The sequence below is a fragment of the Pezoporus flaviventris genome, unplaced genomic scaffold (genome assembly GCF_033815535.1).
Source record: "Pezoporus flaviventris isolate CSIRO_AGI_PZ_B2104156 unplaced genomic scaffold, CSIRO_AGI_Pfla_v1 ptg000031l, whole genome shotgun sequence".
NCBI lineage: Eukaryota > Metazoa > Chordata > Aves > Psittaciformes > Psittacidae > Pezoporus > Pezoporus flaviventris.
The window spans coordinates 31,403,329-31,430,950 of NW_026892579.1; the positions used below are offsets into that span (position 1 = coordinate 31,403,329).

Below are 27,622 nucleotides of genomic sequence, written 5' to 3' on the forward strand. Positions count from 1 at the left end.
CTTTCAGTTAAAGGCTGCATTCTTCCCCCAGCATTGTCTCATGGTTTGAATGCATTTTATAATCAAACTATCACGCTTCTTCCAGGCAGAAGTTAGTAACATCAGCCAGCCACTTTTACAATAGCAACACTGACCTCACCTGGGTGGCAGGGCTGATTGTGAGCACTTTAGGGACCCATCGGTGCTGGATGATGAAGGTATACTGAGGAACAGCTGTTAGAAATTAATACTCTGTGAACAAAATACATTATTTACTTACACAAGGAAGAAAAACACTTAGATATGCTCTGCATGACTTAGCTACTCTCTGTTTCAGCCCTTTGGTTTAGTTAAACCTCATTTGTATAGCCGAGCTGTCTTGGCACAGTACTAGGTTTGGCTCAAGCAGCCAAACTTCATTATACAGAAAGCAGAATCTGAGATATGTGCAGCCATAAAATGGATTCACTGAAATCACCCAGTTAAAAACAGAGACTGAGCCAAATCTGGCCCAAACCACACGGATTCCTTGAGACCAAATTTTCTCAGAGTTCAAGGCCGAGGGAGAGAAAGATGGAAGTTACGTACATGACTGGTAGTGGAACCTGTGGTTATGACTGCCCAGGGCATCTTCCTGTCTGGATTCTGGGTTTATTTCCACATACCTTTGCCTAATCAGCAAACATTTACACCAAAGCTTTCCTTGCCAGGTGCATGTTGAAGACGGGCTTTTCTTCAGAGCGTTCAGTCACAACTGCTCCACATTTCTGAGAATGAACTTTATCCTTAACCTAATCATAGCCAGGTTTAAGACAAACAAACCCCCGCAATCCCTCCCAAGACTCCAGCAATCTTCTTCGAAAAGCTGTGGGACTTGGAACTGGACAAAAAAAATAACCTTACTCCTGAGATGGGCTTTTCTGATCTCAGTAGAAGTTCTGTCTCCATTGGGCCAATTCATAAGGCTTTGGAGAAAAAACAAGGCAGCTGTAGCTCACACATGCTTGCCAGAGGCCAGCCAGCGCTTGCAGGCTCCGTTCTCTGGTGAGTTCATGAGCGTGGGACATGCTCCAGGACCCAGAGCAGGACTTCCCTAGAACTGCAATTCCTATCTCCCTCAGGCCAAAGCAGCTCTAAATCCAGATGCTCAGAGTCAAAAGCACGGATTTTTATTTCTTTTTTTACCTGTTTGTTTCCAGGCTATGTGGAAGTTGGGTGAATGGCATTCGGAGCATTTTAGACATGCAAAAGGAGGAGATAGATAGCTTGGAAAAGGAGACTTGGAGCAGGCAAAATGAACCCTGGCAGAGAGCTGGGGGACCCAGAGTGTGGAGAGACTGGGGGAAATTGGAAGATGAAGAGGAGATTGTGGCACGGCAAAGCACAGAGTCTGGCAATGCAACTGGGAAAGGATGCAAGGGATTCCATTTCAGCCTCTCTTTGCACATTTTTCTGAGGTCGCTTAGGACACTTGTGCTCACACAGAAGGCCTTCCCATACCTTACTGACTGTAGGTTAAATGAGCCTGGTTACAAGGACAGAATCACACATTTCCTCCTGATAAGAATGTTGAATGTGATGCATGGTGAATGTCATAAAAAAAAAAGCTCCAAAATGTCGCAGAACAAAGTGCTTGTTGTACACCCCTGAAACACAGGGAAGGGCAGTGCTGTCATACTGCAAACACAAAACCAGAGCCTGATTATTCAGTCCAAGAAGTACATTTGCTCTACCAGGAGACTGCTGTAAAGTGATGTAGGATGTACTTTAAATGTTCCTGTTGCCTTCTATAGCAGATGCAAGTCCTGAACTCTTCTGCAAACTAGGCTAATTTTAAGTCAGGCACCTAAGGAATAAGGGATGCAAAGCTCATAACTTCATGTAGAAGAATTTGGCCTGAGCTGAGGAAGAAGGGAGAACCTGCAGCCTGGGAGACCCTTATCCAATTATTCAGTGGTATCATTTGATATCAAAGTTACTCCAAACGTTTGGGCTTTGGGATCACTCCTTTCTTCCTTTCCAGGATGTCATAAAATTTGGAGAGGATTTTTCTTCTACAGTTCCAAATTCACCTTTTGGCTTGAGTTCCCATTCCCAACTTCTGCAGGGCTTGTTGATGGGTCATCTAGTTTTTCTCACTGTAACCAGTGTTCTTGGTGATGGTACGTGTCCCTGCTCACACCTTTGCTTTTATACATGTTGAGCTGCCAAGAATAACTGTTAGTTTTAAACTGGCTGTGAAAGCAGAGGCTGGCTCTCCAGAGGGACACAGAGGACAAGCTAGCGGCAGCAGCCAATTGGCATTTCCAGCCCTGCAGTGCAAAAGGAGATGTGTTTTGAGTATTGCAACTTCCTGCATCTCTCGTTGTCTTGTCACAGAACAGGAATGCAATTGACAGCATCAGGATATGTACACACAATCTCTTATTACTGTTTAAATATAGAAACAATACCATGTCCTGCACTGACAGGAGTACTATTAGCTATGCAAAATTATTTGTCAGCTCTTTAGAATACCTTTCCTTTTCTGGAAAATAAAACCACTGTTTCTTCATTAACTGTACTTTCCTGTCTTTAAACAGCAGTGTGGATTATGTTACTCACCTATATTTATTTCTCTCTTGCTAGAAATGCAGGTGGACCTGTGACTGCCATCAAGTCCTATCGCCGTGTGGTTCCAGAAAAAAGTACTTCCACATTTTAATTTATCCTCCCCAGCTATAAAAACCTGTGTGTTTTTAGAGAATCTTTTCAACATTTGTCAGTATGTGGCCACATTAACGCCATCCTTTGTGGTCAATGGGAATTTATTAAAGCACTTTGATGTCTAATGAGCTTTTATACCTCATGCGACAAGAAGTGAACACTTGCTAGTTTAGAGAAGCCAAAAAATGTTCATTAATTATACAGATTAGAGGCAATTTTTTATAGTCTCCTTATCACACAAGACTTTAAAACACTTTAGGTGCAAACTAATGTAAAGGCAATGCCATTTTCTGGACCTATGCTTCTGCTGGAAGTGCAACATTAGATTGTAGGAGATGTAAATGCCTGCTGAACTGTAAGTGAAAACCTCACCAAAGGACTATTATGCATACAGCATGAAAAGTAATTTAACTTAATACCCCCAGTTCAAGTTTCACTCTTGAGAATTCCGCATATCCTTTTATTTGTGCCTAACAATGCTGTACAACACTTGATACTTTTTGGGATCATTACAGTGTTAACTCTCCCATCTTGGCCAACTGCAAATTAAATTCTCTCTAGCTCAGTTTCCACTGTGGTCCCAACTGGATGAAATAGCTGCACAGCTGAGTAAGGCCAAGGGCTAGCTGCATCCAGAAATTCAAAACTGCTTTGGGAGTTCCAGCCTTCATGGGTGTCTCAAGACGATGGGGAAGGAGGTCTTGGTGCAGAGTGCGGTATCACAACAGGTGCGGTGGTGACAAGGTCTGCTAGTGCCCACAGTGTGCCAGGCTCATTCCCAACATGGAAAGGCACTTCAAAAATACGGCACTTTAGAGCAGAACCCTTTTTCCTTACTTCGGAACTGTAGCCTGGAGCTACAGCTGCCTGCAGACTGGTGTGAGCTCACAGGGCCATTTCCAGTTCCACCTTGTTCCTAGGGCAGTTCAATTTTGGGCGCAGAAATGATCCATGGCTGAAGCAGAATACAGACATCCATGTACCAGCCAATGCCTTCAGCATCAGTTACAGTCATGCTGGTCCTACAGATCTTGAAATCTTTTCTGACCTTTGCCAGAGCACCAAAAAGGTGAAAAGCAGCACTGGCACATTGCATTGAGGTTTTGGAGTGGAGGGGACAGTACCGTGAGCTCTGGAGATGTTCCTACATTGGAACAGGAAGTCTCCTTCCTGTTCTAATGACTGGGCTTTCATGCCCTTAGTAGGCATCATCCTCCCAACTCTTTGCCCGTCCATGCTTCAAAGCCCTAGTGAGCTCCAGCTTTTGGAAAGACTCTTTAGAGAGACTACCAGGTCCTGGATACTTTACAAACAAGTCAAGGGGGTTGTAGGCACAACTTCCCTCCAAAATCCTTTGTACTAGCAGCCCATGGTGATGCCTGTCTCAGCCTATGGTGGTGGGTCTGGGTCTTACGGGGCTTTGTGGGGAACCTGGCAGCTCAGAGCAACAGGTCTGCCACTGCACGGCCAGAGGACTAACAGCAATGTCTAGCCTTAAACATCTGCATCCCCTGTAGTATCTCTGGGCAAACAGGTTGAATTAGTCACACAGGGAATACAAACAGGCATCGAATATGCTCCAAAAACTGGGTTCCCACACGAGATGAAAGGGAGACAGAACGGCTGTGAAATAGTTTGTACAAACATAACTAATGAGATTTTTACATTGCAAATATGACCCAGGAACAAGTCACTATTTTTCAGGGTAGTGTCTAGTCTTTGCATTTACCTATGGCCACACAAACTGTCTGTCACTGGAAGAGCATGCTCCAGCAGAGGTGGGAGATCCATCTTGGATATCCAATACAGACTTATCAATAACCCCTCTTTCAATGGCAGCATTTCCTTCCAGCCCTTCAGCAAGACTCCCGCCTCTCCTCTGGCATCTGCCCACCGAATACCAGTCCCTAAAAGGAGAATGTAGCTTGAAGGAGGTGGGTGTCATAGAATCATATCAGGCCTCAATGCAAATAGAGAATCTCTTTGGGTCCAGGATGAGAAAACAAACCCAAGATCAGTATGGAAAGTGATGAGGGACTCCTCTTTAGGAACACACCAGACCAGTCAGCCCAGGGCAGGGGTGCAGTCTGGGACTGAAAGAGGACAGGTATGAGAAATACCACCCTGACAGGAAACTGGTCCCCACATGGAAAAGACATCTTCCCTGGAATCAATCAGATATGGTCATGCCTGGAGCTGATGTTTCTAATGCTTTATTTTTATGTATTGGATTTTCACTGCTTTTCCTTCTCTGGACTTGCTCTGTTTTGTTTTACGCGTGTGACTTGTCATTATACAAACTTAAAGTTACCATTTTTTTTCTGTCTTAAGCTTAGCAATTGTGCAACACGCTTCACTGGGACCACAGAGCCCCAGACTGGTGACACAGGCAAGAACATGACAATGAAGACAAGAGAATCACTATCGTGTTCACTTCAAGCCCTGTCATCGGAACTATTATGCTAAAAAGTGACCTGGAGCTGCAGGAAAGGACCAAACTGTGGTTTCCACATTTATAAAGGAAAAGTCTCTACAAAGCAGGTGCCAAATATCTTGAACCCATTAACTGGTTTTGTATGCCTTTCAGGGCATGGTTGAAATTTCTGCCATTAAAAATGTTTTTTATTTGGAAGTGATGGGGGAAGAAATCTTGTTTCATTTTTAACAATAAGCCAAAAATCCCCAACCTGCTTCTGGTGCCCTTCATTATTCAAACCTAAAATGGTTGCCTCTCTCCCCCCCAGTTATTATTCTAAAATTATTCTGATTATTCTCATTATTCATGCTAAAATGCCAGAATAACCAGGACCCAATTTTTAACTGCTAAAATGTTTATACTAAGTGCTAAAAAAAGCTTTACAGCTGTACAACTACAGTCTACTGAAAGGAAAAAGCCCAAGTACTACACTAAGAAAATGCTTCAGGGGAGTCAGAAAAAGACTGCAGCAGGTTGGGGCCCCTCATGTCTACTCAGTCATTTCTTCACTGTAGCATCCCTCAGTGCTTTAGTTTCCTGTCTCACTTCACTTTTTGTGTTCTCCATTATTTAAGTTAATGCTTCCTTACTATCCCAGTTCCTTCCACAAAAGTAAACACAAAACCATTGTGGAACTTGCACATAACGGTTTTACACATAGGGTTCATTTGCATATGAACAGAGTAGTACTTGCATAGAGTGAAATTGCTATGATCAGATGCACTTATGCAGCTGGAGAAACAAGTTTTTGAACATAGAGGTACCTCTCGGATTCAACACATCACTAAAACTTAGGTGGCATTTTCTGTGGAGAAATGCTTTGTGTATTTGTTTGCAGTCCCTCTTCTCACTCCCTGGTTGTGTCCAAACTCACCGTCTGTGCAAGGCTACAGTACCCCATTCCTGGCCAGGACTCTGCTACTGCATATGAATAAACATTATTAACAAGCAACATGTGGTGCAGGTGTTCATGGGTGAAAAGCTATTGCAATCCAACCGACCTGACCATGCGTTGCATTGGCACAAGCACAAATCAATTCTAACGCATTTTTTAGCTGCACGGGAAAAGACGGCAAAATTGTTTTTTTCTCATTGACTGCTTCTCACACAAATCCTTCTGCCAAGGACTCAAACTGCACTTGAAGCCTTTTGTAGGCAGTTCCTGTTAATCAGATTACAAAGATAGAAGTACAGAAAAGTACTGAACAAGTAGACAGGACAGAAAAGTTGAATGAGCATTGGCTCTTCTTATTTTAATGAAGAAATATTTCAAGTTAATATCAGTGCAATTTAGAAATAGCATGTGATACTCCCAATGCCAAATACATCAGCAAATTACAGTTCCAGAAACTTATAAATTAATGGCAAGAAAAAATAATTAAGATTAACAGAGAGAATAAGGTTCAAAATAAACATCCCATTTGTCTGTTGCACTGCATCGATGATATCCCTGGTACTTAAACAGCAAGAAAGATCCAGTATTTTGCGGTAATTAGGCTCTCCAAAATAGCAGTTATTTTTCTACAAATGAATTAAGCGTTTTCCATTTATTTTTGATGTATAATTAAATGTTATTCTTGGCCGTTACAAAGAAATTTAGTCTTGTCAGAGTAAAATTTCATTCCATGATTGAAAAATCACACTAACAGAGGAACACTGTCTTCTGGTTATACCCACTGGAAACAGCCAGCTGAGAATAGGAAGAACTACATGTGAGCCTATCTGGCTGTTACATAAAATGGCTTTTTTTTTCCTGGTTTCACAGCCTCATAACAATACTGTTTTTCAACATTGTTCCCAGTCATTGTTTTTAAAACGGTTCATCAACATATCCTGAATCAATCACTGATATAAATAACTCCAGTGACAAAATCCATTATGGAAGGACGCAGAACTGCAGAACTGCAAACAGAAAGCTGTACCAAAAGATTTTAAGGTGGACCTGTAATTACTCTATAAAATTCTGTAAAAAAACCACCACACAGTAAAAGCAGTATCTTTGATTAACTGGTAATGGTGGAACCTGAAAAACTGAGTTATAATTTTAAGAGACATTAACTCACAAAGGACTCTAATGCAAGACAAATAGTACCGAAGCTAGAGAGAGATGCACATTTAAAGCTTGCAAGTGTGATATAAAAATATTCTCTAGTTTTTTAATTTTGATACAGGGAGACCACTGCCCTAATAGAAGAAGATAAAATACATCCTCTTTCCTACCTCATCGCTGTATGTATAAATTATTCCCTCGATTATCAGGAAATGGCATTTCCCCAACAAAAATACCAGCCATGGGGATTGCAGACTTTCTAGCAGTTAAGAGTTTGTTGATTTTGCTCTTTCAAGTATATTTTCAAGCAGGTGAAACACTGATTGGGTATGAATTTCTTTCACTACATTGTGGTTTAGTCTACTGTGCAAATCATATACATCAACCCTGTAACTTCAATCCGACTGCAGTCCGCACTGCCTAGAATGGTTTGAGAATTTTGTTTGATATTACAGCATAGAGATGACTGCCAGATTATGAAACATCAGGCTAAATCAGATTAGTAGAAGGCACATGCTTCGGATTTAGCAGGAATACCTGAAGGTTCCTCGTTACCATACCCTTACACTCCTGAAGTTACAGTAATTCTGTGCATTACCCAAAACGACAGAGTTTGCTTACAGAAAACTGTGAGGCAACAGGAAACTTCTGCTTGTGGCACGTACACATGAAAGATCTGTGAGCTGAGCTGAAACTCTCGAGGTGCTAGGGGTAACGCAGACACAAGGTAGGCTATACAGTCTGGTTAGGCCAGAAACAAAAACTTAACATTTCATTATACTGCATACATTCCTTTTACACACAAATACAGTGTATTGCAAAATAAGCTGTTTGCTCAGTAAAATTTAATGTTTTGCCTATGTAAAATACCAGCTAATACTGCCATATAATCAAAAGTCATGCACTAGATAAACAGAGCTTCTTCCCCATGAACAGTAGTTCTCAGGAACATTTTATTCTGCTTCAGGTAACAACATCTCATGATTTGCCAGCTTACATAGACCCTTTTAAAGAACACAGTATTTAGCTAAAACTGAAAGGCAAACTTAAAAAAGAAACAAAAGAAGTTTATTTTAGTTGCGATACAGGTGGGACAGATGTAGCTGAGCTGCTGCAATGCACCAAAGAGTAACGAAAATTCAACATGAATATCAGAAGAATAAATATATACCCTAAATTAATCTCTGTAAATACATTCATAGGTCCACTTAAGACACCCTTATGCATCACCCATACTTCATCGAATCTGCAGATAGAGATGGATGTTAGTTCATGGGGAAAGCAATTTATCACGACTTGGTTTATCTGTCATTATTCCAGCAAAAATCAGTAGCAAATTTGAAAATCTACATTTATTTTCCCCAGACCAACCACACAGAGCCTTAAGTCACAAATTCTATTATCTCCAATGTTCGGTCAATAAGGCTTTATTTACACTTTTTTACTATAAAGTCAGGAAAAGGTTTGGTGCAATGTGCAAGAAAAGACTGCACATTTCACTGGTGACTAACATCTGCTTATGGTTTAATGCTAACCCACAGGCAGCCAATTAAAGTCCCATATATCCATGTTTTTACATAAAGTTTCCTTCCAGATTCTGTCAGAAGCATACTAGCAGTCAGGCCACCTAAGAACAGCAAAGATGGCAAAGTTTTCTTGAGGCTTAGTTTGGAATGAACGCTTTTCCCAGGGAATTTATTTCTTCTTTTAGAATCCTTTGCATCATAAAACTCTATTAGTAACCTACAAGCAGACAAAAGGAGATGGTCAAAGTTAAACATTAGTGTAAGAAGTTTTAAATAACTTATTTTCATGCAGTAACTTCTTCTAAGCACACATTATGTAATGAATGATTTCACAATAAGCAGCAGCTCATCTGGAACAACTTTAAGCAATCAGTATATATATATATATACTTATATATATAAGAATATGATGCATTCAAAGTAATGTTGCTTATCAGAGTACCCAACCTGAACCCTTGTAAGCAATAAAAGCAGATTTGGGAACTAATTTTAAACCCTGAATATAAAAGTTGAAAAGAATCCTCTTCATTAAACATTCAGCAGATAAGCCCAGAGTATTGGGCGATATCATAGGACAAAACAGCACACACTTAACCATTGAACACCAAAGGAGGGGGAAAAAGTATCTTTATAAACTAAACTAATAAATAACAAGGGTTCAAAGACACTAAATATTTTGGAAACAAAAAGTGCAAAAGTAAAATGCGACCACTAGTTTAATAGTAAACTTTTTTTCTGCTATTTTTGAAAACCAGTAATATATAGATTTGAAAATCCTGTGGTTTTGTTTTGAGTATCTCTAATTTCACCTGACAGACTACTTTGGTCCCAGAAAAGATGTTACAGTCAACAGGAGTCTACAAATGAGACATAGATGACCAGAGTTCAGTTTTGCTGTCTTCATCAGAAGACTACTAAAGGAATATTGGACAGACTTTTATTTTATATATCATTTCCTTTATTTAGTATTTATTTATTCCTGTATGTACTTTCTGTATCAGATTATAAAATGAAGTTCAGAGTTTCTTCCTCTCAAAAGTGAAGAACAGAAAAATTGCTTAGTGATCTTAAATTACTTAGACACTTAGTGTCACGTCTACAGAATGAGACATGTTAACATGAGAATGTTAAGTTTTACACGGATACAAAAATCACAGGAAAAATTGATCAGTTTTACTTCCATGAAGTTTGAGATAGGCAGAACAATTTTAAAGCAGAAAGTACCTGAAGAACCAGGGAAATTTCTGGCTTACACAAGGTATTTAAGGATTTAGATTCAGCTCCCTTAGGCTGGACTTCAGACACGGCAAATTAAACCACTGTCTCTCAAACAGTACTTGAAATCCCACATTTAGGCACAAAGTCCTCCTGGAGCACAAGGTCCCCCAGGATCCTTTGCATATGCTCACCAGTGACTTATCTGGGGATGCTAGAGGGATCCAGGTACTTTATGTCTGCCACGATTCAAAGATGGACAGATAAAATTTCTACTTCACCTAATTTCCCCAGTGAAGGCAGGGAGCTCAGCATTACCTGTGGTTTTATCCAGTCGCTGTCCGATGGAATATGCATAAACAATTCTGTCAGAAGAGATTAGATCAAAACTTTCCCCTCTCTAATCTGACACTGACTGTGAGGTTAGAACCAAACTGTTTTTTTCTTGCTTGCTTACTGCAGGCATCTTACATTCCTGGCTGCACATGACTCAGCTACAAGAAAATAAATAAAGAGTATTCAGAGGAATGAGTTGCACCTGGAACACGGACTCATACCTCTTCAGTCTAAGGAAGGTCTAAAACCCAGGGATCCCCATCTCCTGACCAAAAGATTTAACCACAAGGTTGTTATACAAAATATGCACAGGAATAGCAACAGCACCCCTCTTCAGAGAGCCCTAAAGCTTGCACTGCTGGTAACACAGAAATCATGGGTATAATTGTTAATATAAAAGAAATAAGACAGCTTCTTGAAAATTCTGTGTATTGCTACTCACTTATCCTTTATTTCAAAACGTTCATGAAGCCACCTTCTCATATACATCTGCTCTTCTGGAATGTCCTTCAGTTCAATTCGATCAATGAAAATATGAACTCTTGGGCACTCCTTGCAAAGAAACTCTAAAAAGAGAGCAAACCAGGAATAAGTTACAAAATCACTGTATGCCATTTATTTGTCCAAAATACATCGAATATCTGACATAGTAGCTGCAAGTCCCTTGGAAGCATCACTTCAGCTCTCAAAAGCCTCTCCTCTTTAGGTGTGGATCTTGAGAACATCACTGAACTCAGGAGCCGTCTGGCCTACACACTTTTGAAATGGTGCCACATTATCATGTGCAGCATGGAAAAATTGTCCTAAAATCCTGTATTTGGAAATGCTGCACTTCTACCTCAGCAGCCATTTACTCATTCTGTAATGTGGGATGCAATAACTTTGATGTTGTAAAGTTATCCAGCCTCCCATTTTTATTAAAGTTAGTAATCCTCTTTGCTTGTCCTTTTTGAAGTCTAAATTTTGCTTGCTCCTAGGTGACAAAATTGGAATTAGAGTGAGTTCCCAAAGTACTGCCAGGAGGAAGTGGGCTTCAGTTTAAGTAATAACCTCTAATTAAAAAGTACAATAGGGCAAAGGACTCAGAAAATTCTACTTTCCATTTTGCACCCCTTCTGCACAAATTTCCTCAATTTGTCTCCAAAAATTTAGCAAGTGTTAATTACAAACAAAACTCCATTAATCAAATAGCCTTGTGGGATTTCTTACAACTAACAAGTGGTAAAAATACGGCATGTGGGATGAAAAACCTACCAGTGATTTGGGTATTTGTAATCATTTGCATTTGTTGCAGTATCCATAGCATCCCTGTACAAAGAGATGTATGATGTGAGCACGGAGGCATTTGAAATTTTTATAATCTTCATATTTTGAAAAGGGACCAGAATTGCCTTCCTACAATACAGACAGGCAACAAATGTTACACAGATTGGGTGGCCCCTTTAGATTGTTGACATTTTTTGGACAGCAGTGCAGACATACAGCTTTGTACAAATGTACAGGCCTACAACTGTTATAGGTAACTTGAAGAATGACCATGCAAAACAACTGTTACTGCATGTACATCTTTATTATTGTCTATCAAAGCAGATATTCCCCCATTTGTTTTTCTTCTTTAGAGGAGTTTGATTTTTATGGACTTTGCTAAAAAAGCAATACTTATCATATACTAGAAAATGTCTTAAAAGAATTTTAAAAGCATGAAAATATATTTGTGTGTTGTAGAGGGGCAGGGAAGGAAAAGAGAAAAAGAAACAAGTAAAGTCTTAAAGCATTTTGATGCTGAAATCTGTAAGGTGCTGTGTGCATTTTGTCTAGTCTTCAGGAAAAGAGTCCTTTACTGAACCACACCACAGTGTTGATGGGAGCAACATGGCCCAGGCACCAAATGAAGAAATGGCTGAGGGCTCTAACCAGGAACAAGTTCACCTCTTTGCCACAGAATACCAAACACAACTGTTGCTAAAAAGCTTCTGGTTAAACAGTCTCCTAGCTACAGCTATTAAATGGCAGGCACTCCAAGTACTAGTTTATGTGCAATGCTTTAACTAACTACAAAGAAATCAGCATTCATGCATCTGAAAGCAGGTTTTTCCTCTTGCTTTTAATGGGAAGAAAGGATTTTCCAGGTCTGCTTCTCCTAAGATACCATCCAGGCCGCTATATGCAGGTCATTCACTGTATGAGCACCTAAAAGCATACTTTTAATATTTTAAAATGACAGCTGTATTATCCATGTCTTAAATGCTTATAATGTTCACTGATGTACAAATCCTCTTTTTGAGTGGCATTATCTATTAAGTGGAACATTCTAAAAATATGCAAAACTGTATCTAAAAAACAAAACCCCAGAAACCGTATGATAAGTCTTTTTTCCACTAGTCTTCTATAAAAACCATCTATGCTATGCATATTCAGCTAGAGCTGAAGATCTAGCTTTAAAAAAAATATTTGCAACATTCTGCGCAATGTACAATGAATGCTTCTTTTGCTTCAGAGGGCATAGGTTGTTCTGTATAGGAACAAACAACTCTTTCCTGACATTATTCATCATCTCAGTTGTAACTGATTAAGGAAAATTATAAACAAAGCCAAATTCTAAGTTAGATGAGACAGCATTAATAGCCATATGGTATTTTTAAAACTAATGTTATGCTGCTTAAAAAAATGCTGATATTTAGTCATTTAAAGATGGCAACCACTACATCAATGTTGTATCAATAATCAACTCTAGTTAACACAACAGGAATAAGACGTAAGTATTTCAAAAGAAACACCTTTCCCCAGCAAAGCTGAAATGTAGCAACTTTACAAATCTGCTTATGAAAGAAAAAAACTGAACAAACAGCCAAGCACTGCTGCTGGCCTTCTAACTTATGCCCAAGTCCCAGTGTATATTGATTCTTACTACTTCCTGCACTGGTCATCTTTGACCCGTCTAAATCAAGTTCCCCATATGTGAAGATCCTGAAACTTTGCCTTAATTTCCTACCTTTGTAAATCCCAGTGCTCTTCTCTACAGCTTTACTCTCCGTTGCAGTTTAAGACTTAGTACAGCCTCCTCATAGGCTGCGTGATTTGCAACTGCAGGTGCTCCTCTAAAGAGGATAAGGATTCCCACCCATTAAGTCAAGGCCATTTCAAAGCCTGGGCATCCAGGACAACTGCAGATGATACTGTAACGCATGCACTCAAGCTAGTCAGGGAATCTGACTTGTCTTTAATTACCCAGTTGATGTCAGAGTTTAATGTAACTAATCAAATTTATTTTCTTGTTTTAGATGCATAATGTTACTGCAATTACGTTAAGAACACCAGTGGGTAAGAACAATACATTGAGAGGTTTTTGAGAAGAAACAGCTGGATTTTATCACCACAACCTCTAAAGGTTTGTGGTGGTCCCGTGACCCTTAACTTCACATTAGCTTAACTCCCAAAAGACTTATGTAATTAAGCTAAGAAACAAAATCTTATTGAAGCAATTTATTATGTGCAAATTACACCCAACCTCAGGCCTCAAGGCAAGCATCTGACAGGCTTTTCAGATCCCTAAACTTGCCAGAATTTGTTATAATTAACAGCAGGAACAAGCAGGCCTGAACTTCCCTTCAAAAGACCAAACACAAGTCAGGATCATACATTATAATCAAATATTATATTAGTCTATCAAGAACCGAGTATGATTTGGGTTAAATGAACACTAAAAACTTGTGTGGGAGCCAAGTGGACTGACTTTTGTGTGGGAGATAATTTCCTAATAAAGCTTTCTATCTGCCTAAATATCAGCTACAAGTATAGAATATGTATAATGCTTCTAGTGATTCACACTGACACAGGACTGAAGGAGTCGGTGTGGAATTAGGATTAAAGAACAGCCTCCAAGAAAGGAATGGGATCCACAGAGCTTTTAATTGCAAATTAATATCTGGGAGGGTGTTCTGCTTGCTGGGGTTTCCACAAAATTCTACCAGTTTTCAACTTCTCCACTTCAAAAGCTGACTAATTCTCTTTTAAATTATCAGCATTACCAGGGAAAGTAAGGGAAAGGGAGACACTCCAAGCATAGACATACCTATAACTGAGAAGGGACACACAAATGGCCTCAGGCAATCTTACCCCTTAATGCTACCGCAGAAGTTCATTCCAAATTATCTGCCTTGCCCCTTAAGAAAGTTGTGAGAGGGGCATTACACTTCAGCAGACATTCCAGTTTTCAATTACTAATGAAGGCTATTTTTATATGCACTTTAAACACGACAGCATTAAAGTAGCTCAGATTTCAACCTCCTACATCTGCTCTTTTACTGCAATGTAATTATTGCCAAAGTCCTTCAAAATTAAGAAAGGACAAACTGAAGCCTGACATAGTGATGTCCATTTAAAGAGCCCCCCTGTTTTCTCCTGGTTTAACAGATTTCAGTAATGTTTCTGATAAATTGAAAGCAATATCACAAGAAACTGAGATCTGAATAATGTATATTTATTCTAAATAATGAGTATTTCAAATGTGCAAGAATATCTCTTCAGTAACAGAACAATTGCTCGTTGTGCTGTGCACAGACAAAACCATGATAGCAAAGACATTCCTCTCTGCATTGTAGATGCTTTCTGCACTAACAGAAAAATTAAATTTTCATTAGTCTGGACTTAAGTGTTCAGCTACCAAAGCAATTTGTAAACCATCTCCTTCTTAAAGAAAGAAATCCCATCTCTCAACTTCCCTTTACCCCTTCCTTACAGCAAATTAACAATCAATAGGCAAAACAAACATAAATTCAAGTGCCGAGTTGCTTCTTAGCTTCACGCTTTCCATTACTTCAAGTTGAACTGACAGGGAACTATTTCACGGTTTGCTCTAACAAAATAAAGCAGTGGTACAGCAAAACAGCACTAGATGAAAAGCAAACATCCAGGGTACAGCAAAGGTTGTTTAGATGGGTTAACCTGAGGAGCAGTGGAAAAGCAAGCAGCTGGTACTGCTGGTAGGGAAGCATGGAGGGGATATTGTTCGGCCAAGATTGAAACTTGCAGCCAGGAGACAAGCCAGAAGAGGAATTGCAATCACAAAAATACTGCCAATCCCCTGTGCAAGGCCTGAGATGCGCACATAGGTCAGAGACTTCATGAATGCATGAGGGGTACAGCACAGGGAGTAAGTGCCTTAGAAGCTGGGGGATGTTTTGAGATGAGAAATGGGATGCACCTGAATCATTAAGCCAGAGTGCTCGCAATGGAAACTGAAAAAGAGAGCATTTCAACTCACAGGTGGGGAAAGCTGAAGGTCAGATGGAGGTAATATATGAGGTGGATGTGGCTAAAATTCAGTGTGAGGGCAAAACTCAGAAGTGCATCTGTACCAATGTGAGAACACTAAATGTGAAGACAGGAGAACAAGAATTATTGGCACCAAGAGATTACCCCTGTAAGGCAGGTATCTCAGTGGCCTCGAAGGAGCATGCAATGCTACCAGGTTACCAGACTTACAGGAATGACAGAATAGGATCTACAGGTGAGGGAATGGTAGTGTGCAAGAAACTTTAAATAATAAATAGCTTTATATAATAAGGATAGAGAACCACAAGGAAATCACTGTGGGTGGAAAATCCAGACTAATAAAATATATATTAGATAAAGAGATATTAAATGACTCACTGATAAGTATGGTAATAGTGGCCAGAAACTGTGAAGGCAGACTGAAAGCTGCAAGTTCAGGACTGATAAAGGTAGCTGGAATTTCATATTTCTGCTATCAAACTGCATCGATGCTTTATCAGGATGAGGTGTAGAGGGGAGGAAAAAAAACCCAAAACTAACCCAAGCCAGTCAACCAAAAACACTGAAGATAAAAAGTTGCTTCCTGGAACAACTGTTAGCAAAACCCTCAAGAAAGTATGCCATTCTGATGTGGTCTTGAGTGGTGCACCGTGTTAGTGAGAAGTGTTCTGAAATCACAATGCAATTTATTTTCAACATTGTAGGGAAAGGGTCTTACTGAATTCAGCACACAAATGCAGAGTTAAAGAAACTATGTAATGGGGGCAGTGAGGGAGGCAGTGTCCAAACACCCTAAAAGAAACAGCCCAAAAGGAAGCAGCCTGCAGGCTGTTAAAAAAAAATCCCTAAATACCAAACCCCAGAAAAGCTTCTGTTAGAAACCCATGTAAAAGATGTATAACACTACAAAAGAAGTTGTCTGAGTGAGTCTGAAATCCACCCGTATGGCTTAATGGGAAAATTCAGGAGGCTACCATTATTATGGTCCTACCTTGTCTACTCTGAGGAATGCCAAGCTTGCGCAAATAAGGAAAACCCAGAAAACTACACATACCAAATATAAACATAAAATTAAGAAGAATAAAAGGGAGCTTGAAAAATGGAAAGCATGATTTTAACAACTTTACCTTTTCTTCAATATACTAAAAGCACTAAAGCAGCTAAGGCACTGGTGGGACTGCTGGATGACAAAGGTGTGAAGAGCAGCACTTCCATGCAAAAGAAGCTCAAATATTTGTTTACATTATTCTTTCCTGCTGAAAATGTCTGATTCCTACACCCACTGCATTCTTTGTACCAGATCGCTTAACGGAACTAGATCAATAAGTAAACAGACAGAAAGTATTAGACTAAATAAACAAGTTGGATGTCAGGAAGTTACCAAGACCAGAGAGCATTCACCCAAAAGCTCTCAAATGTGGAATTTAAAAACAAAGATGTATAACCTATCATCACAAACAGCTATTGTGCCAGGAAAATGGGGAGTTTCCCTTCTACAAACAAGGGCTTTAGAGATGATGCTGGGAAATACAAACCAAAGAGTCTTACATCCCTGGGTAAGATAGCAGGGTTTATAATAAGATCGCTAAGCACAGAGATAATCACAGTCTGTTGGAAAAGAGTTGGCATGGATTCTGTAAAGGGAAATCCTGTCTCACCAATTTGCTGGATTTCTACATCAGTGTCAAGATGCAAGGCAGATAAAGGGGATTCACTGGACATGATATATCTGAATTTTCATAAAGCCTCTGACAGGGTTCCACACTGAAGGCCATTAAAGAAACTAAGCTGCCATGGGATTAGAGGAAATGTTTTATAGACCGAAAGCTGCTTAAAGGAGAAGCAGCAAACAGAAGGACTTAATGGTTGCTTTTCAGGATTGAAACAGACCCAGGAACTGGGGTCCTCCAGAGATCGATGCTAGGTTTTACTCTGTGTCATGACTGATGAGCTGAAGAAAGGAGCAAACACTGAATCTGCCAGTTTTTCACATCTTTTTCAGAAGATCCTAAGGTTTTTTTGGTAGTCAAATGCTGGCTAAACTCCAAAAGGACCTCAAAGCTGAGCAAACAGGGTGAAAAGGTGGCAGCTGAGCTTCAGCATAAACAAACATGGAGAAAAAAACCCTGAAACCCTGATTACATGATGCTCAACTTGCAGTTGGTGGTTACAATTTGGGAGTTGCTGACTCTTCTTTGAAACCATCTTCTCAATTGTGCAGACCCCCACAAATCAGCATCAGGAAGCACCAGGAAGGACACTGAGAACAGGGCAAAGTGAGTCATTCTGCAGATACATAAAAAGACTGTGAATCCGTATTTTAAATATTGTGTGCAGTTCTGGTCTCTGTATCTGAAGGAGGATGTAGTAGGCTCAGAGAAGGTCACAGAGAAAGCCAACTAAAACATTTAAGGAGAAAAAGCACCTGCATTACAAAGAAGGAGAAATTAAAAAGGCTGAATTTTCAGTTTGGAGAAGGGAAACAGAGGGAAGGCTATGACAGCTTAAAAAAAAGTATATATATAATAAAAAAATCCTGAAGACAGCAGGGTAGGAACTACAGCTCAACAAATCCTGCAAATTCAAGGGTAAATAATCACATTTCTGTACCTTCTTGAAGATTCCCAGATGTAAGAATCTTTAAAAATCATTATTAGAAAATGGCACAGAGGTTTTCTATACTGGTATTAGCACTGGAGAGCAGCAGGGTGTCATTGTGAGCTGTCTTGCTGAAACAAGATGGTATCTGATGAAGACCCATAGTAGTTGCACATTATAGTTCACTGAAACATCCTTCAAGTGGCTTTAATTTGTTATTCTAACAGATGCATTCTGGCCTTTGTACTGCTCTGTAACAGTCTGTGAATATTGTATGTTGGCCAAGTTAGCAGGAGGTTTCCTGCAAAAGCATAACAATTTTGTTCAACAGACTGCCAGCAACAGAACTTGGATAATGTTAGGTCTGTGGATTGCGTCTAAAAGGCATCCCCACACTGGTAACTGAAAAGGATTAAATTTAGGAGATATCTGTGCCTTCCTTGAACCTTTTTTAGTTTCAGAATTCAAAAAAAAAAAAGTTGAAATATGCAATTAATAAAAAGGCAAAAGAAGATACAAGGATTGGACCAGTTCAAAACAACGCTCTAGCAAATAAACAGGATCTGTTAGGAACTATGCCAGTACTGCTAGTACTGATGCTTTTGCCGTTTCTTCAGCCGGTGTGTTTTGACAAACAGAACACTACCACAAACAGAGTAAAAGGACTATGATGCACAAAAAAAGCAAAAATAAACACAGGCTCTCAAAGCAGCAACATATTTGTAGCCAAATCTGACAGCATGAAGAAACTAATGTTGTTTTTGTTATCCTCAGGGTCTAGATACACTTTTGCATAAAGATCAGGAGCTCCCCAGGCTGTTGCACATAAATGCTGCCTGGCAAGTGGAATGCTTACTCTCACGCGTGCAGGGTAATTTTATAAATCTCCAGTGTAAATACTTTCAAAAGGCTCTTTGTGTAGCAGAGGCTTTCTGATGACCGTGTATATTCTGATCACAAATTCCCAAAGGGAAGCTAGGATACCTAAGTTCAGTAAGAGCTACTCGAGAGTAACTGAGACACAAAAGGTCCTAGTTTATAATCAGAGGAACAAACATTCTGGGCTTGAAGGGATGCTGAAGTCTTTTATCTCCATTGAGGGATGTTACAAACACACAGATGCAGGTGTTCAAGTCCAGGCTGGGCAGAGCCTTGGGTGACACAGTTTAATGGGAGGTGTCCCTGCCCATGGCAGAGGTGTTGGAACTTGATGATCTTAAGGTCCTTTCAAACCATAACTATTCTATGATTCTATGTGTGTCAGTAACTTGGGAAAAGGGAGAATTATTTATACTTGCCTTATTTTTACATTCCTCCTTAGACATCCAAATTTGGTCATTGGTAGAGACAAGAAACTGTGCTGCAGAAACTCCACATATAGTCGTCTCTACGTCTTTGTTTTGAGAGAAGCAAAGAAACAGGTGCTGCCCATGCTCAGCCTGACCTTCATTTTATCTGATTTTTTTGGAATCCTATGAGAAACTACAGCAAGGCCTGCATACATTCCCATAAACTGATGCTATTCATCAGTGAAACGTCATTTTCAAGCAGAAATACAACGTTTAATTGTTACGGTATTAAAATATTTTGCTTTTACCCTGGCCATCCTTATCTGCAGAATATCGATGCATATGTCCACATCTGTGTTCAAAGTGCCATTTCAAATAAGCCATACACAAATTAACAGATAGGCTTTCATGTTATTTGAACTGATTTCAATAGGAAATTACAGGGGTTCTAAAATGACAGATCTAGTCCTACGGAAGACAGGTGAAAATGCGTTCAGTTTAAAATGTAATGCCAGTTTCCTGTCATCACTCTGTGGTACCTGATGAAATCATGTTATTTAAAAAGTTGTATTTTAATATTTAAAAAAAAATAAAACCAGGGTTTTCCTTTAAAGGTAGAATGTGTGAGAGAATACCACAGAATTGTATAGCCAACTAGTGTTATCAAAATTCCTCCAAATAGTTCAGTGGAAAATTTACATTTTGAAATATGAAAGGCAGTTACTTAAATTTTGCTTGAACAAATACAGAATGACAAGCTCTTGATGCAGAATTTACTATACATATTAAAAAGCCATCCCACACTTGATGCAAATATCACCAATGATGATGTCCAGCTCAGCTCTAGTCTACACCCTTTGTTTGCTCTAAAGTAACTGCCATTTAATTTTCAATATTCTTTCATAAAATAAGAACATGACAGAACTGAACAGTCTATTAGTCATTTCATCACCATACATCTTACTTTGGAATGTTTTATGTTCCTGTTACTAACAGTTTATTAATTTAGTTCTTTAATTCTTTCAACATATCTATAGCTATGAGCTTGTTATGCTTTGGACCTTGAAAGACAATGGATGTGATCAAATTTAGGCCACAGTCCAGGCAAAGTCTGGTCTCTGTTCCTCTAGTTTCTTTTCTATTGTCCTATAGTTCCCTGTCTAACTGGGCCCCAACAAAAGTGCAAGCTTTTGGAAAAGTGTAATTTCCCCTAGGGAAGTTAGGCCAGTCTGACCTCCTCAAATTGTACTGACCAAAGTGATGTACAGATTTTCGTAAATGCACACATGCACATGCTTTCAAAGTGTTTGTTCTGGAATTGATATACAGCAGAGTCAATAATTCTCAGGAATTCCTCTGAGTTCTTTAAGACAGAGTCTACATGTACTTGCTATTTTTATTCAGTGTTTATCATTGTCACATGCTGCTATTTCACACACTCTTTCATCTACAATGGCCAGATAAATAACATCTGGTTATGCTAAAGCCTTCAGGCAGAATAATAAAGATGTAGATGTGTACATAATGCTCTTTCAGGTGCAAGAATGACAACAGTTCCCATGTCCCACAAGACCTGCTCCTTAACATCAGGCAAGGCTGGATGGGAATGGTTAGGACATTCACTCAGAAGGGAGAAAACTAGGTTCTCCTTCTTTGTTCCCAAGCTTATTTCTACTTTTTACTTAATGACAACATAGTAAAACAGTATCAACAAATCCAGCACAAGTTTCTCCCCCTCCTTTTCCCTTCTAAGTAGTTCTTACAGAATTCAGTACCTGAGAGGCACTTCAGCTGTACCCCACAGCACCCATATGATTTTCATTTTATTCTAATGGCCACAAATAAATACTGACTAGCAGCATCGTCTTCCCTAAGCAGGACCATCATGTTCTGTCATCAATGGTCTGGACAAACCACTTTCAGTAGTCATGGGGGAGAAATCTGTGGGAAATTGCTATTCTTTGGAAAGGCTGTCATGTGCAGGTCAAGCTTCCACTGGAAAAATACCAAGATCCAAACTTGTTGGAATGAAAAGGAATGAATAATGAATAAATGGTAGGAAAAAGACTGCATCCATGGGTCACAACTGGATGTGAAGCAATAGCAGAAAGCAGCATCCCTGTCTAAAGCTAATCTAATCTTAGTCCCTGTTTTAAGACTAATCAAATCTGATTTCTTCTAAAACAAACAACTTGGAGCTGGAAAGTGCCACGGAAACATTAAAATGCATTAATAGTGACAAAAACTTCAACACATTTGAAAGGATATACTATAATAATTTGCCTGTTCTAAAAAGGTACCCCATTATCAAATGTGCCTGGCATTCCTTGCAAAGCACTGATGCAGAAAGGATGTGAATGTCTATATTCCAGCTACCAGTATACTATGTTTTGATTTAATCTTGTTGAGCATGTCAACATTATGAAATTTAAGCTCACGGGACTGAAAAAAAATGAAATCCAATTTTGCTAAGAAAAGCTATTTACACTAGGAGTTCCATAAAACTAAATTTAAAACGTAATCAATTTTTTCGTCAAGATTTCTCCCGTTTACAGTTTACTGAGACAATTTCTCAGATAAAGCATGGCAGTACTACTCACAGTCACTAAAATGTTCCTCTTAACCTGCTCTGTTTACTACTGGAGACAGCAGCCAAGAACTAACCATATCCTTGGTTAAGTATGGGTTTCTCCAGAAGTGGCACAGACTCTTCTGAGGAATTGAGATTTATGGAACTGAAGTAAAATGCATTTCAAGAAACACATTATATCTGTGTGGAATTCAGATTTCATTCACATGGGAAATGTCATACTATGGGAAATACAGTCCTCAAGTAAAGTTAGTTGTGTTTATCACAAGTTTGTTTTCCATGCAATAAATTTCAATCACAGTTGCAAGATTGAAAAAGACATGTCAACCTTATCTTTTAAAAATTACCAGGATTGTATTGCCATTTTATTCCTATGAGAATGAAAAACAAAATTCTCATTCAGCACAGACACGAATATAAAATATTCATATGAAATGCACACATGAAAATGACATTTTATAACTCATTTTAGTACCATAAAAGAACAATAATGCTAAAAAATGTCAAATGCATAACAATGTGCAATTTAATTCTTGTTGTATTATATTCCCAAACAGACCAATTGTTGGATTTCTGCATAACAAATGGTGAAATGATCTTCACCTCTTAGAATGGAAATTGTTTTTCTTCCACTTTGTGTCGAGGGCCTAAAAGAATGACAATTATGTCCCACATTGTAATTTTTAAAGGGTCCCTCATCTATATAATTTATATCATAAGGAATACATGTGACTGCCACAATAGCATGGAATGCGCTGGATGGATATTTCATTTATCTACTTGGTAATGGGTAACAACTGGTTGGCTACACTTCATTCTGTGTTACTGCCTTTATTTTTACCCCAGGTTGAGATAGTAATTATCCCAGCCCTAACAATAAGGGTGTCTGAAAGAGATGCCTGGCCTGCCTGCTGTGGAGTCTCCAAAAGGCTGGCTGTCCAGTAGCCATCCCAAACTGATTACCACTTGACACCAGAAACAAGAAACAGCCAACAGGGAAATTCAGTTTGTTGGTTCCCTTTCCATAATTATATCATGCTTCATGCAAACTGGAGGGTTCAATAGGTGAAAAGGTCTTACCAGGAATTTGAACATTTGCCATCTTAGCATTAGTTAATGACATTTTAATGGTTTAATTAACCATCAGGAGTGAGAAATCCAGCATGAGAGTGGCTGAAACTGCCTAATAATTAAGTCATGAAACAAGATATGCTGCAGGGAAGGAGAAACAATCCTATTTGTTTTGATGGGGGTCTTGAAAAGGGTTGGGTGACAGGACAAGAGGGAGGTTGCCTAGTCTTCAAAGGAGTCTTTAAGAAGGTCATAAGGTATTTAAAACCCCCTAACATTATTTAATAAAATCTGCAAAATCAAGCTCAACAGAAAATTATAAATAAAAAATGTGAAAGCATAAAAGGCACTTGTGATATTTAACAATAAAAAATTCCTATTGGGAACAAAAGGGATTTAAAATAAAACCATCCTAAGACCTTACAGTACAACACAAGTGGTGAGTTTTAACAGTTTTGTTGCTCACGTATGCAGAAGAATTTTAAATAAGGTGAAAATGTAAAAATACACGATTACAGAACTTCTAAGCAACTAGGACCTGAAAGAGTTCGTGTGGACCCTACACCACCTGAAGGAGTTACATGTGCTAATGAAGTGACATTGAAACAGCTGCACTGTGAGCTATTCTTAGCAGCAGTAGGAACAAGTCCCAGGATACCGGGCCAGCCAAGGAGTGGGGAGGTTAGTTAAGAAGTTCTCTGCAGGTCCCTCAGCCAACACCGATCCCTTGCCCCAAAGTACCTGAACAGCTCTGTGGAACTACTGTGGCTTTTTTCCCCTACTTGCTATCAGTAATGCAAGAGACTCAGAAGTACCAATTTGAGATAACAAGTAACAGTCATGGCTGAATAACACATCAACGACAAATGGAAAGAAAGACAATATCTAGCCCTTCAGTGTAGTGCAGGTAAATTAATTATTTAAAAGAATAAGAACAGAAAAGAACAAAAATCAATCCACCACCAAGCATAATTAAAAACCAGCAAACCTTGAAGCTCTCTGCCCTAGAGTTCCCCACAACAGAAACCCCAGAACTTATTTTCTGGTTACTCAATTACTCAAGAAACATATACTAATTTCCCTTGTTCTCTTAAGGGGTTTTATGCGGTTTAAAATGAAGTGAAGCTAATGTGCACAAAATGCTGTCAGGTGTTTGTGAAGTTAGTAGGTATGTGTAATATTACTAGGTAGGTGTATTGTTACTACACATTTTCCCTTTAAAATACATGTATTTCAGCAATTGGATCACATGTATACATATGTAGCACAGCAGAGGCAAAGAGAAAGAATTTATGATGATGACAAATCCTAGTGCTACAGGAAATAAGAAGGTAAATGGCACCTACTGCCTATGGTCCCAAGTTCATTTTAACACCAAAGAGCACTTGCATGCATAATTTAACTATGGAAATATTCTCTGCATGGAAGAGGGAAGGGAAGGTAAGGGAAGGAGAGGGCAGGAATGTCACAGGTAACTACTGTAAAGCTTAGTCACTAATGAACACTGTCCTACCAAGGTATGGTAAGATGGCTGAAGCACTGTGGAGATTATCTTCACAGCATTATAAAGTACCTGAAGTTGGTTCTGTGTATTAACAAACATATGGCTGCAGCACTCACCTGTCATAGATGGTGCCAGTTTTCTTTGCCCTTTGTGGTCCACAGTACCTTCATAAGCTACAGTCACATCATACACTGCATCCAGATAGTCTTTCATCGTGTCAATAGCTACATGCGTTGCTTTCACACGTGGTGTTAGCACATGCTTTAGTATAGCAAGTCCTAGAGGGGAGGAAAAAAAATCAATTATACTGAAAGTAAATTGGACTACATTCACAAAAGGAACATCATAAGAAGGAACTTCAGCACCCAACTCAGAATCACAGGGGGTTTATTTTTAATCTCAATTCTCAGTTAAGAGAAAGAGTGTGCATGTGTGGACACTGCACATGCTCTACTGAGCACACGTACAAGATGAAACAGAAATCCTAACGGATATTAATGACAAAAAGGCTGCTCAACAGAGAAGTCCTTTTTACAGCTCCTGCTCTAGAAGCAGTGATGGTTTTAATGTGACTCATAAGCGTAAGCGCTCATGAGAGCACTTCTCTTTCCTGTTTGTTCATCTGAGATAAAAGAGAAAATTAACCCAGAAATACTAAATGCACAGGACATCACCTCCTGAAATTCTCTATCAGAAACAGATTTGGTAAGCACAGATAATTTTAAGAACACCTAATGCCCATCCAGCATTTACTTGCAAAGCACAAACCAATTTTGTCAACATACTGAATCCTAATACTGCTCTAAGTTAACAAAGAAGCAGTTGTCTTAACTACATGTGCTTAAACAGGACGCTACATTTCTCCAAAGCTACCATGCTATCAGAAATTTCAATGTGTTTTGTTATTTTCTACTATAGATTCTAGCTTTCAATGGCATGTTGCTACAGAAAACCGGACATTCCATTTTATCCTGTCAGTTGCTTTCCTTTTCTGTCCTACTTGTTTCTGCTGCTGACCTTGTATTGCTCTGGCACCTCCCTCCCACCAGCTGATTGAACTCACCATCCCAGTGGAAAACTAAGGAGGGAGGGGAAAATACAGCACTAAGAACAAAGAGCAAGGAAGAAATCCTCCGTTTCTCTGTGAACAGCCTTTGACAATTGACTTGGCTACTAACAAATCCATAGTCACAGAAATCAGCTGTTGTCTTTAACCATCCAGGCCAAGACACAGAGACTGGTACATCAAGGACACAAGAATGTTAGGTCTAACAGCACTCTGCAAGTCTTAACAACAGTATTTCATACCCATGTTTGCTTCAGCTGACCACTTCCACTTAGAGCATACTTAAAAACATTCAAATACACTGGGCTCAAAAGTACAAACTTCATTCTATTTCCAGAATTTTAATATATAATGATTTTCAAAATGAAAACAAACAAAAACCCCCCAAACTTTTCATGATCTGAACACAGCTCTTCCAAGCTCTTTCTTGAAAGTGCTTCTAGGAAATAAAAGCATATTATGCAAAAATTTTCACTATTTTGCATAAGATGAGAAACTTTCTCAAAGAGAAGTATCAGAATAAAAGGCCAATTACTCCTTTCTAGCCTTATTTTTCATTGCCTTACTCTTCAGCTCATTTTTAAAGAGCCATCCATTGGTGCTACTGATTCCTGTTAAATGAAACTGAAATTTTCCAAACCAAAGTGCTATGGTATTGCTTTTGATACCTCTCTGCCTGCAAAATCCATTCAAAAGATATTATGTCCTGATTTTTACTGAATATCCCTCCCTTGTTGAGCAAAACATACTTTGATCTAAAGTTATGAAAATGTCTACTGAACACTGTAAGATAACGCTAGCCTCTAAACGGCTCTAACATTTTTAGAGCTGAAAATTTCAATATAAATGATTATCCTAACAAGTGCTAAGCACTTTGTTTGAACACAGAGATAAAAAGTTATTTACTAGCACTCCTTCTGAAGTCATTGTTCTAAGCTTTACCAGCAACAGTGATAACTGTCTATGTAAAATGTTATATGGATTATATAAATATTTTGAAGCATAACATGGTGGGAGTGTTTTCTTAGCTTGTGAACTGCTACATCAAACAACTAATTATGTTATGTTTCTGAATGTTTACTCTGTAAATGAAGCACTGAATATTCTAGTGTGGTGTCAATGATGATGTTAGTGTGGACATTACACTCAACACAACTCTTGTTGAGCCAAATTCCCAGACATTCTAAAAACAGTGTCATTCCTTTCCTGCCCAACTCATTTTCACCTTAACCAAACTGTTGTTGTGGGGAAGAAAAAGGAAAAACAGGCTTCAGTGAAAACTGAATCCTCTAGATTAATTCATTTAGGTATTTAAGACTATTCTGTCTTGAGTTTTTTGAATCCACGGGCAATTTTGGTGATTCAGATGGTCAGTGACAATCTGTGAAGCCAACTGTGGAATAAGCCCCACTTACTCCATGCGCTACGAGTGAACTCTTGACAGTTTAAGTACAAAATGAATATGCACCTCATTAAAATCAATAAATTCCATAATCCATTATTCAGAAACACTCTGGTGCATGACAAATATGCAGCACACCAGGAGTTTAGCACATCCTTTTAAATAATCTGTTTTATAAAAACATTAACCACACATTCTAGCAATTACCTGATGATCTTTGCTAAAATCAACATAACAGAATTTAAACCCAAGTAGTTACAGTATAGTTACCTTGGCAAGCCGCCTGCATCCAATTCACAAAACACTGTGCTTAAACTGTTTTTAATGTTGTGCAACACTAAGTTAGGACTCTTTGTCAAAGTATTTGAGGTCATGAGATTTTATTTTAAATGCCAAAGAAAAAGAACTAGATGTCTAATAATGCAATACTCTTACCTTAAAATGCTATAGCTTTGCTCTTGTTAGCTAACTTTCAAATGATAAATGCATTTAAAAAATACGAAAATAATGTGAAAATCTGAAGAAATACAATGAGCAATG

At 38.9% G+C, this 27,622-nt stretch overlaps 1 protein-coding gene across 3 annotated transcripts in view; it reads right to left on the bottom strand.

The window, feature by feature from the left end:
• Positions 1 to 6,384: 6,384 nt before the first annotated feature.
• AGPAT5 (1-acylglycerol-3-phosphate O-acyltransferase 5) overlaps positions 6,385 to 27,622 on the bottom strand; it is a 57,531-nt gene continuing 36,293 nt past the window's right edge. For 2 of the 3 annotated variants that reach the window (XM_061460656.1, XM_061460658.1), the window contains exons 6-8: positions 24,731 to 24,892; positions 10,731 to 10,854; positions 6,385 to 8,954 (exon numbers count right to left, since the gene is read on the bottom strand). In XM_061460656.1, coding sequence (XP_061316640.1) covers positions 8,729 to 8,954; positions 10,731 to 10,854; positions 24,731 to 24,892 — 512 coding nt within the window. In that variant the 3' untranslated portion in view covers positions 6,385 to 8,728. The remainder of the gene's footprint in view (positions 8,955 to 10,730; positions 10,855 to 24,730; positions 24,893 to 27,622) is intronic. The other variant, XM_061460657.1, reaches the window with a different exon arrangement.